General features: G+C 39.1%; 1 protein-coding gene across 3 annotated transcripts in view; it reads right to left on the bottom strand.

The window, feature by feature from the left end:
• Positions 1-12,631, bottom strand: part of C9 (complement C9) — a 30,480-nt gene that overhangs the window by 2,192 nt on the left and 15,657 nt on the right. For 2 of the 3 annotated variants that reach the window (XM_073343827.1, XM_073343828.1), the window contains exons 6-10: positions 9,311-9,529; positions 5,261-5,501; positions 3,582-3,710; positions 2,795-2,973; positions 1,887-2,115 (exon numbers count right to left, since the gene is read on the bottom strand). In XM_073343827.1, coding sequence (XP_073199928.1) covers positions 1,887-2,115; positions 2,795-2,973; positions 3,582-3,710; positions 5,261-5,501; positions 9,311-9,529 — 997 coding nt within the window. Of the gene's footprint in view, positions 1-5; positions 82-1,886; positions 2,116-2,794; positions 2,974-3,581; positions 3,711-5,260; positions 5,502-9,310; positions 9,530-12,631 lie in introns of those variants that run through there. The other variant, XM_073343829.1, reaches the window with a different exon arrangement.

Consider the following 12,631-nt stretch of genomic DNA (forward strand, 5'->3'; position numbering starts at 1 on the left):
CTGTATTGGGCCAAACCAGCATTAGTCCAGCAACCTGCTGCCTTGGGTGTAGTGGCACTGGTGCAACTGTTCAGCAAGTAACTATTTTGAAGGAGCACAAGATGGAACAGAATTCAGCCCAGACTCTCAACTATGGTGGCTCTAGAAACCCAAAGCAGTAAAACTAATTTTCATCACAAAGAACCAACAGATTGGATGCTGAAAACACATAGGGCCAATGGCACTACTGGGTGCTCAGCAGTTTTGAAAATCCAGCCATATATGTAAGTGTCTAAAAATCAAATGCAGAGCCTCACTTTGGACACCCATTTTGACACAAGGAATAAATCTATTGCATAAGAAGGAGCCATTTCTACAGAGTCGCTTTTCATGGCAGAACTGCATTAAAAATAGCCATTTTCCTTGTCTACGCTGGGAACTGGGATTATTTATTCTGCAGAAGAGAAGAATGAGGGGGGATTTGATAGCTGCTTTCAACTACCTGAAGGGGGGTTCCAAAGAGGATGGATCTAGACTGTTCTCAGTGGTACCAGATGACAGAACAAGGAGTAATGGTCTCAAGTTGCAGTGGGGGAGGTTCAGGTTGGATATTAGGAAAAGCATTTTCACTCGGAGGGTGGTGAAGCACTAGAATGGGTTACCTAGGCAGGTGGTAGAATCTCCTTCCCTAGAGGTTTTTAAGGTCAGGCTTGACAAAGTCCTGGCTAGGATGATTTAGTTGGGGATTGGCCCTGCTTTGAGCAGGGGGTTGGACTAGATGACCCCTGAAGTCCCTTCCAACCCTGATATTCTATTCTATACGATATGCTGGGGGCCAGATCTTCAGCTGGTGTAAACTGGTGCAGCGCCATTGAAGTCATGGAGTTATGAGGATTTACACCAGCTGATAATGTTTAATTCACTATTGTAGACACAATTTACACTGGTGTAGCTAACCATCCATGACATATAACTGGATAAAATGCCCTGGTGCAAATTGTACCACATCAGTGCAAATTGTGTCTACACTAGGGGGTTGCACTGGTTCAGCTCCACCAGTGGCTAAAAACCCAGTGTAGATGATGTAGACTATGCTTTATATAAATAGCTACGATTACCTTAGTGTTTGTATTGTTCCTTACACTTACTACATTATAGCAAATACTGAGTAATGTTTTTTAGTTATCGAAGGCTTTGGGCAAATTGTGAAGGATGAGCGCTACAGGGCAGAGAGTGTTACAGCAATCAAAAGTTGGTAGCAATCAAAAGAAGATTGCTGTTCCTGCCATTGTCCTGTGTGTTAATAGGAAGCAGGGAACAGTTGGTAGCAGGGCTGGAGCACAAGAGAGACTTTGTGACGTAGAGATGGGACTTGAAATGTTAGGCTGCCTGCTTATTGGCACCTACAATATACTGGACCAATCTAGCTGTAAGCCTGCATTATGTGATCATGCAACATGAGGCATACATTTCTAAGCACTGGGCTTTTGCAGAAAACCTGAAGAAACCCAGCTAGGAAAATGGAAATGGCTCTCTTGCCTGAATCTGATTCTCTGCTTTGGTTCCATGCCATTGCCAGTCGACATTCTTGCTCAGTTAATTTTCTTGTTTGAGAGAGTTTTTGGATATCTTTACAAGGCACAGTAATGGACAGGGGATAGAGAGATGAATCTCTTCTCCACTTAACAGAAATACTTTACAGGCTAAAAACTAACTTCCATCCCTCATGCCCAGCTGAATAGGTCAGCAGAGTGTGTAAATCTGTTCTTAGATATAAGAACTTACAGATCGTGTTTAATTCTATCTGGATAGAGACCATATTTTCAAAGTAAGCTCCAACATACATGCTGACAACATCTTAATTTATGTCTGCTTAGAACATTGACAGTGCATGAATATCTACTAACCTTCATCTACTCTTGATTTGGGGATTTGGCAGGCATCTCCCTTAAAATAGCTGGAGCATAGACATATGCACTCTCCATCCACCAGCAACAAGGTGCCACCATTTTTGCAGGGTTTGCATTTGCACACACTGTACTCTGTAATGTATTCCTCAATGGCTCTTTCCAGATTCTGTTTCTTTATATGTGCATCTTTCATGTTTACTGGAACAAGAGTATATATTGGAGATGGCTGTAAAGGAAAAAAACCCATACATTATAGACATTATTTCCCCTATAATCATGTCTAAATCCTTTCCTTATACAAATCTTTAGAAAAAGTTATTTTAAACAAATCCTTTCTTCTGATAACATGAAGTCTCCTTACTTATAGTTTGCACCATGTATCTGGTATAACGATTGGATGTGGGTTATTTTAATCCTGCAGCAATGGCATGCAGACCAGATAGCTCAAGATTCAGATCCCCATAGTTGCACCCAAAATACATTACAGAGCCCACTGACATAGTCTTCATCCAAAGAATGGGTTGGAAAATGATATTGACTATAACATTCTTATATAAATAAATCAACAGTGCACCCATCGCCTGGAATGCTCTGTTCATTTCTGGTCACCTTATCTCAAACATGTTTATCTAAAAGATACATTCTAGTTCAAACAAGAATTATTTCAGGGCAGTTCTATGGCCTGTTATACAGGAAATCTGACTAGATGAACACAGTGGTCCCTTCTGGCCTTAGAATCTATTAATCCATTAAGAAAGACCAAAGCTACTAAGATGAAGAAACTAACTAACAGTTAATGATAAGCAAAGTAATTCTTGATATTTTCCTCACCATAGGAAAGGGAACTTTCACAGGTAATTATGATATATGAATTTGTAACATGGCCTAGAAGAAACTCTCCTTACCTTCTGCTGGATCACCACTGGAGCATCAATCAGTGAGTTAGCCCACTGTATATAATCCTCTACATCAACCACTTTGGCATTCCTCAGTAGCATTTCTTTTATTTTCACAGAAAAATCAATCTTCCCTCCCTCAACCAAAGAAATGATGTCATCAATAACTGCATCATCATCATGAGTGTCTACAGAGAGAGAGTGCAAGCGAGAGAAAGAGAGAGAGAATGACTGGAAGTTTAATGGCCACAGATTCTAGCACAAATCAGCTCACGTCTCCCCAAAGTGACTAGAAGGAAGATTCCATCCTATAAGACTGTGGTGAAATCTCATTTAACTTTGCTAATTCTCCATCATTTGTGAGAAATCTCACTTTATGAATTTTGCAATCACACCAAAATGCCAAAAATGTAAGAAAAGAAAAAGGGCTTCTAAGGGGTTAGCATGGCACGGATGGACAGGTGGGTAAACCAGATGTCACAGAAATGTAGGATGTAGTACATATTGTTTAATGAGTGGCATAGTATCACCTGAGCTGCACTAGGAAAGGATAAAGGTTAGACTGGCCTGGGTAGCACAGCTAAAAGTTGAGTTGCATGAACAGAGCAGTGCAGGGAAGCCTGCAACACCTGCCTGTCCTGTGCTTGGTATTAAATCCTTCTCCCTCAGCCTTTTATGAACACTGTATTAGCTTAGACATTTAACTGGTTTTAAAAGAAGGGGAAGAAATCAACATCCTCTCTCTTTAAGCAAAAGAGTTTGCAGTTTTGATCACACAAACTAAAGATACACTTACAATTAGATTTCCTGTTGATGCTTTTGCATTTACCACCTTTTACACCACCTTGGAAAGCCAACTCTTTATTTACTAGACTGACATCTAAATGATAACCGAGACATTTCTTTACATCATCTTCCGTGACTTCTGCAAATGCAATTAATTTGGAGATCATTAGGGGAAAATGCATATTTGGTTTTAAAAACAAGAAAATAAGAAAAAATGAATATGATTTTATACTTCTTGAGGCCAAGTTTCAGGACTGCTGAAAAAACGTGTTGCCTTCATTCTTCCGCTGTCTTTCACCCCCTCTCCCTCTCCCAGGTTATGAATTCAATGCAGTTTGCCTCTGGAGTTTCGACCTATTGGTGGGCTGCCCAGTGATTAGGAAAACTCTAGGAACACTCCCTCTATTCGCAACTCCTTAAAAAGTAACGTTCTCCTGTTTTCCAGGGCTGCCCTTCCTTGAGGGATGATTCTTCCCCTCTTTCCTCTGGGGATTGTGTCTTTCTCTGTTGCTTCTCATTTCTTTTTTTATGTCTGTTGTATCACTGAATCCTCTCAATCTTTTCCTTCCCCATCACCCGGTCTTACCCAAACTGTTTCCTGGATATTCCCCTCTTTCTACCATAAAGTTAATGTAACTTTATTAATCTGTTCCATGCCCGCCCTCCCACCCCATCACGACCACTCTTATTCTACCCTTTCTCTCATACAGCTACTCTTTTCTATCTATTGATCGTAAATAATTGAAGTCTAATCTTGTTCTACCACTGCAGTCAATGGGAGTTTTCCCTCAAAATCAGTGCCTCAGAGAGCACCTATCACCATAGTATCTAGCTGGTGAACACAAGAATATAAGTATGTATAAAGGACTTCTCTGTCTCAACTCCTTGCTTATTGCCTGGGCTGACAGGGAATTTTAATGCCATAAGGGGCATGTATTTATTTGTTTGGCTTCAGAATTCGCATGAGAATTATTTTTTTGTTTATTTTAGAATGATCACTTCAATCTACCACAAAAGCCATACCTCCCAACACTGTATGTGAAGAAGGATTAAGTTACTGTTTTCCTATCTCAACCAGAGAAAAATTCCAATATTAACATTAAAGGCTGTAAAAAAGTTCCAACACAGCCAAATACAGCATCTGCATTCAGTAAGGTTCTTGATTTTACTACCAATTTAGATGTACAAAGAGATCAAATGACAAGTTACCTATGATCACAAATTGAATTTTGTAGCTCAGCTAGCATTAGGATTTGGGATCCTCTATGAACCAGACCACATGGTCACCAATCACTAGTAATATTTGAATACTGTAGTTTTTAAATAAAAGGTTTTCACGGATGACAGACTTCCATTAAGATTGTTATAAAAAGATGGCCTTAAAGTGAATGAGCCAGATTCTGATCTTATTTACACTGGTAGAATTCCCGAGTGACTCCACTGATTCCAATAAAGTGACTTTGGTGTAACTGAGATTAATGTTTGGCTCAGGATTTTAATTCTGAAAACGAATGACCAAGGCTCCTATCCTACAATGAGGTACACAACATGGTCATTCCCTTGCACGTGCATGGAGTCTCACTGACTTCAATCAGGCTCTGCACAAGGTTCTGTCTCCACATCTCATATTGCAGGATTGGGGCCTATTTGTTGATCTATTGGCTATAGGCAGAGCAATAAAATGCATACCTTTTAACTTCATGGCATAATTATCCAAAACATACAGAAGTTCGTATTTTCCTCCCACAGTCCCAGAGACAGCATAATGTGTTCCATACATTTCTAGAAATCTAAAATATTCCCCCTTGTCATATTCAGTGGGCAGATACTTCACATCTTCAAGGAAAGTATCTGTTAGCTGTACACGCTGACTTCGCATTTGGAATCTTCCCAGTTGTATTTTTCCTTTGACATGCAGAAAGGTTTGTTTCTGTACAAAAGGCACAATCAGACATGTTTTACTCAAAAGACAATGCAGAACTTTCAAATATTGTATGGGATACTCTAGCATTTTGGGACCAGGACAAACTTGTTTAGACAGAATAAGAAGTTCCCTAAAACTTCACCTAAAACTTAATCTGAAGAAGTAGCAAGAAGTTTGGATAATTTTTGGGTTTTTTTCCATTTTTGCACAACTCTCCACTTCCCAATTTCAATAAATCAGACTCGTTGTGTTCTACTGTTTTCAGATATCACGTGTGTAGGTTTGGTTTTTTTTAAACCAGATTCTCTATAAAATACTTCCCTGACTTAATTTTGTGACATACAAAAATAATTCAAGCCAGTTTGCCAGATAATGGGCCCTGTTCCTCCACCCTCAGAAGTCAATGGGAGATATGCCATTGCCTACAATGGGAAAAGGATTAGGATCTTCCTTTTTTGGAAGTGCCCTGCTACTCTTAAACTGTCAAAATGAAGGGTGTAGCTCCATTTTCAAAAACACACATCATGAAATCAAATCCAGCAGATTTCCTACTATGCAAAACAGTAAGTCATATGAGTGCCACACTCTACTCTAACTAGATGTAATACTACATACAAATCATCATTATGACTCATACATGGCTGATGTTGATGCAAACAGAAAAGCTCATATCGCAGCCCAGATTAAGGTTGGGGTATTGAATATTTCATATGCCTAAAGATAGGAGCATAAAACATGAAACAGTCTCACTTAATGGTGCAAACAAATGCATAAATCCAAAGCCTCAAGTCAACATTAAGTGAAACAAATCCACACAAAAGGACAAGACTTTCTAAAATAGGAGCCTAAAGTTAGGCCTCCCACTTATGGGGAATGTTTTCAAATGTAGGCATAGGCTCCCAAGACCCATTCCTATCTAACTATGGTACTTATATTGTCCTCATTAAAGTAGAGCCTAAATATCTCAGAATCTTCAATGTTTCTGAAGCCAATACCATTACCCTAATTTTACAGGTTTCAGAGTAGCAGCCGTGTTAGTCTGTATCTGCAAAAAGAACAGGAGTACTTGTGCCACCTTAGAGACTAACAAATTTATTTGAGCATAAGCTTTCATGAGCTACAGCTCACTTCATCGGATGCATGCAGTAGAAAATACAGTGGGGAGATTTTATATACACAGAGAACATGAAACAATGGGTGTTATCATACACACTGTAATGCGAGTGATCAGGTAAGGTGAGCTATTACCAGCAGGAGAGAAAAAAAACCTTTTGTAGTGATAATCAAGGTGGCCCATTGCCAGCAGTTGACAAGAATGTGTTAGGAACAGTGTGTGTGTGTGTGTGGGCAAATAAACATGGGGAAATAGTTTTACTTTGTGTAATGACACATCCACTCCCAGTCTTTACTCAAGTCTAAGGTAATTGTGTCCAGTTTGCAAATTAATTCCAATTCAGCAATCTCTCGTTGGAGTCTGTTTTGGAAGTTTTTTTGTTGAAGAATTGCCACTTCTCGGTCTGTAATCAAGTGACCAGAGAGATTGAAGTGTTCTCCGACTTTTACAGAGGACAACAAGAAACAGAGAGGCTAAATGATGCAGGAAGTCTGTAGCAGAGAAGGGAATTGAACCCAGGTCTCTGGCTAGTGCCCTATCTACTAGATAATCTATTCTCATATATAAACTAACCGCTATGCCACTAAATAATAGGCTTCATTTTCAAACATTTAGCTGCCAGGAAGTTGTCAATGGGAATTTGCTGGTTGCTTAGCACTTTTGAAAAGCTGGCTACTTATTTATGAATCCAAATATGAAGTTGGGTGCTGAATTTTAGGCTCCAATTTTTGGAAATCTTGGCCAAGCTCCACTTTACCAAATTGTATGACTGACTATGGTGCTACTTCCACTGTTGCACTAGAATGTAGATCTGACTGCCAACATGTGATATTGGGAGTAGAACTTCCACTGCTCATGAAGCACTTGGAATAAAAAGATTCTTGTCATTAGCATTCAGTAGTGTTAAGGCTTAAATATACTCCATGAGCCAACCATTAGTGACAAATGTAAGTCCTGAGACATTTGCAGACCTCATCCAAGAGAGGGCAGTGGTACACAAACACATCAACTAATAGATTACAGTGAAATACTAAGAAATGTAGCCCACTAACAGCTGAACTTACTGTCAAAAACAATGCTTAAATAGCCAAATACCTTACAGCTTTAGAGATCCTTAACCAGCTGTTCCTTTTCCAGTCACCACCCAGCTTTCCAGTCTGTATCCCATTGCCAACCCCTTTTAAAAAGTCAGGGTCTTTTTCCCCATTGACCTATTACTGCTTTTTCTCAGTGGTGTATCATTATTTTACATTATTCACTTATTCCTGGGTAAGATGAAGAAAGCAAATAAAGGTTAATTTATAAAAGGAATTTACACCTAAGTGACAGGACAGTCTCATCCACTTGTCCCCCCATCATAACACAGGGAGGCTTGTTGTCCCCTGTCTCCTTCCTTGACCACCTAAAGAGGTTTATGAGTCTGCTACTGTCTGTCAGTTAGGGGCGTTGTTCATGCTTTTAGATCTTGAGCTCCTGGGTTCAATCCCTACAGACAACCTGACTGAGGTACACCTTGCCTTTTAGTATTATTTTCATAGTGGGTCTAATCTTTTGCAAAATGTGTACTAGCCCTGCGTTTTCTATTACCTTCTTGTAACTTACTGGTTAGAAAGGGTATTTTAGGCTGAAACTTGATCCAGATTAAAATGGGTCTCACATTTATTTCTTGATATGAAATTCAAGCAGAAACAAACCCTCAGACAGGGCCAAATCTTGTGATCAGATCCTCAGCCCCATTAACTCCACTTTGTAGCACTTTGGCAGTGCAAAGCAGACTTAAAGCAAGCGTAAGAGGCCATGTGCTATAGACAGAGCAATAAAATGCATAAAGGCAATCAAGCCTTTGGTGGCTTGCGTAATGCTCTGGTGGCATAAAGCTGATGTATCTGCCACCCATCCCCATCACAGGCCTTGGCATAGTGTGTGGCCAAGGAAAGGGAGGCTTGCTGGATTGCTCTTGGACACTGGTGATCCTCAACTGCTGGAATGGACTTTGGGGGGGAGGGATAGCTCAGTGGTTTGAGCATTGGCCTGCTAAACCCAGGGTTGTGAGTTCAATCCTTGAGGGGGCCATTTAGGGATCTGGGGCAAACATTGGGGACTCGTCCCGCTTTGAGCAGGGGGTTGGACTAGATGACCTCCTGAGTTCCCTTCCAACTATGATATTCTATGATTCTATGACTCTTAGGCACCATGGCAACTGGTGCAACTTAGAATAGTCCTTTGTGACCTGTTTCCCTCTGAGATGTGCTGTGCAACAAATGGCTGGTCCTGAAGATCTGACCCTTGGGTTATTAACCTACATGCTCCATCAAGAGCACCCAAGCTTTGCCTGCCTGGGTCTTCATTGCAATTTGTTACTTAAAGGCTGTGTCTAATTTGCACACAGTGGAATAGATCACAACTGTTCACTGATAAAAATGGATCATTGCATGCTGATATCTTTGGTTTCTGGCAACATCAATCCATATTGAAGGCCAAGGTGGTGAAATAGGCTGCATTTGACCCACATTTTGGCTACTCCTGAAGTAAACTTTAATCTTTACATTGCCAACATTTTGCCAGTCCCCCCTGTATCGTGTGAGGAGGGCAACAGACATCCTGAACAGTTTGGAAGATTAATACCTGTATAGCCCAACAGTATGCGAATTTCAGATCCTATGAAATTACTACATACAATGTTTTATGCCATTGAGCTTACCCTTTCTTTGGAGTACCGGAAGATATAATTTAGACTTTCATTCCTTGAAAACTGGTAGCCAAGGGAGCTGTTTATAGATGTGGCCTGATTGTTTTCAGTAGGTGTGTATTTTACTGACATGGAAACCGAAAAATATTCTTGTTTTTCATGGTAAATCTCTTTTATCATGGTCACACGATCATAGTAGAACTCAGTTGTGAATCTTTTCTCAGCTTTTGTCTTAGGAAAAAAAGAGAATAACAGATAAAAAACCATGTATGATCTATTTAACAAAACCACAATAGCTTGAAACTTATGTAATGAACAGATACTAAAACTGCATGTTTTATTCTCATGTCATCACAAATCGTATGATAAAACAAACAATCTATATAAAACAGGTGCTGAGGAGCATATAGTAGATGAGGGTCTAGGGACTGATAGGTATAATACTAAGTCAGTTTGTATAGGATTTGGACCCAAACTTCAAGAAATAGAACAACATTAAGTCCATGGAAAACAGAAAAGTTTGTTTACATGGTTGCATTGTCATTTCAAACAAGTAAAATATTAATGAGGGCTGGTCAAAAAAGATATCCATTGAAACTGTTTTGAGATCGAAAATTGGGTTTTTGACAAAATGAAGTTTGGTTGGCTTGTTTGTTTTGCAAAAAGTCTCTTTTCCATGGAAACTTTACATTTTTTGTTGAAAAAATAAATGTCTGAAATCAAAAATATTTGGATTTGGTTGTTGTGCTGTGGTGCCTCATGGAAGCTGTAGTTTGGTTCTCCTCTATGGGCTAGGCTCCCTACCCTGGCCACATCTCCTATGATTAGGGTTGGTAGAATTTGATTTTTTTAAAATAATTTTGATGGATAATATCAATGTTTATTTTAACCATTTTTGTTATTTTTATCCACTTAAATTTCACAGTTACAGAAAATTATGGGTTTTCATCAATTTTTATCCGTTTAAATTTTCAGATTTGTGGGAAATTACTGTGGGGGGTCCATATCATTATTTAATAACAGACATGGATTTCAAAAAGCTAATGCTTTATAACTCTTAAATCACAAATAGTCAACATCACATGTCAAAATACACAAAGTAAATAGCTTTAAATCAAACTAAGATTTCAAGCAGCATTTTTCTTATGTTGCCTATTGGTAAGTTTGGATGATCATAGATGGAAATACTTTTTAGTTGGTTTGTGTACGTATGGTGAAATGGACATTTACCAACTTTTATTGATAAAAAAAATCAAACCCTTCCAAGTCTACCTATGATGCACCATGGCCAGAGACGCCCATAATGGAACAGTCTCTTCTCATCCTGAGGGGAGACTGTGGTGCATCATGGGAGTTGTAGTTTAATCAGGTAGTCTGGCCTATATAGGAAAATGGGAGCATGAGGCATGTGAACCACAACTCACATGGGGCACTCTGCCAGCATTTCCAAATGGAAAGAATTTGGTTTTCAGCTGAAAAATATGTCAAAATGTTCTGTGGAAAATTTTGATGAAAACAAAATTTTCTGTCTAATGAAAGCCCATTTTCTGACCAGCTTTAACTAGTATGTGAAACAACTATTGCTGCACTTTGGTCTTGATTTCTCTATAGAACAAGAAGAAAACTGGAGATTAGATACTTTCAGAATGTAAAGGTGAATATTTTCAAAAGTGACTAGTGATTTTGGGTGTCAATATAAGGTGCTCACTGCAGTCTGAAACACTTTAAAGCAGCCTGTCTTTTAGAAAATGCTATATAGCTCATCTATGAAAATCAGACTCCTTTAAGAGCTGTCAAGTTGGCAGCCAAATCAGTAATCACTTGAAAAACTTGGCCAAAGACTGCTGTATGGAGGGTATAATTTGGATTTTACTTTGACAACACAAGAATCTCACAGAGCTTTCATGGAGAAACCAAAATCATTTGCAGAAATGTCATGACAAGTTTCATACTGTTGCTTCAGAATTTACCATTGTGTTACATGGTTGGCATGATTTTTTTTTAATCTTTGCTCACAGTCACTGAAAATGCCTTTTATATGTGACAAATGCTTGTCAAACTGTGATCATTTTGTAGATTCAACTATGACATGCATAATTTAATTTCATTTGGCAATTTTAATTATTTTTGCCTTTGCAGGGTATGTGTAAAAGGCAAAATTATCCAGTTTCACACGTGGCACGAATGTATCATAAAACTCTAAAAAATCAAAACAAATGGAACTCCTTCTCCCCCTCTCACCCCCAACATCTGGATCAGCTCAGCTGTTCATAAGTAAGCTAAGTTGCAGTGACTTTTCCTCCCTTTTTTCTTTTTGCTTCAGTTGGTGTAAAGTCTTCGCTATGTAAAACTGGGAAAGTGCCATTACATTTAAGGGATTATAATCTTCCATTTCCTATTAGGATGTAGATAGGAATCTTTATGGAGTCTCAACCTCAGAAATGAAGCAGAATTGCCATTTTACCTTCTTTTATCTTCGGTACCGGTCTATGGCTAATTCTGAATACCTGCTTTTAATGTTAAATAAAAATACTAATAGTATCATATTTTTTGTATTAGCAGAATATACAGGTTTGGTAACAGAGAAGTGCTACCACCATCAAAAATAAATACACATGCTGCATGGCAAGGCTTTATGGGTCAGATTTAGCTACCTTTACTTGTATTGGCACAGAGCCTTAGCTGCTATGAAGTCAATTGGATACATAAGTTATAACTGCTCAGGTACAGAAGTATTTCTCCAGGAAAAAAGTTTAACTAAAAAGTAGCTTTTAATATTTTTCAGGAATTTCTTCTTGAAGCACCCTTAGATTGCCACCAAGTGACTTCTTGCTTATGTAGACGCAGAAAACTAGGTAGCGATAGAATAGTAGTTATTTTTAGCTATAAACTGAACTGAGGCTGAGCCACCAAAGGGATTAGCATCCAAATCTCCTAGAAGGCTTTGAAAAATCTTCATCTGAATCTGCAAAGGAAAGGTGATCTAGTGGTTATGGGACTCAACCGGGGCTCAGGAGAGCTAGACTCTCTGGGAAAGTTACTTCATTTCTGTGTGCCTCAACTCCCCATCTGTAAAATGGAGATAATAATGCTCCCTTCTTCCCACCTGTTCTCTCTGTCTTGACTATTTAGAGTTTAAACTTGTTGGGGAAAGGACTGTCTTTTACTATGGACTGAGTGAGCACACTAAACTTAATGGGTAAATGGGTTACTTCTACACTTGGAGCTGGAGGTGTGATTCCCAGCTCACATACACACACTCGCTCTAGCTCTCATTGAGGCAGTGTACTAAAATAGTAGCTTACGTAACTGTGGTAGCCTGGGTAGTGGCGA

This window comes from Lepidochelys kempii, chromosome 5 (genome assembly GCF_965140265.1).
Source record: "Lepidochelys kempii isolate rLepKem1 chromosome 5, rLepKem1.hap2, whole genome shotgun sequence".
NCBI classification, from domain to species: Eukaryota; Metazoa; Chordata; order Testudines; family Cheloniidae; genus Lepidochelys; species Lepidochelys kempii.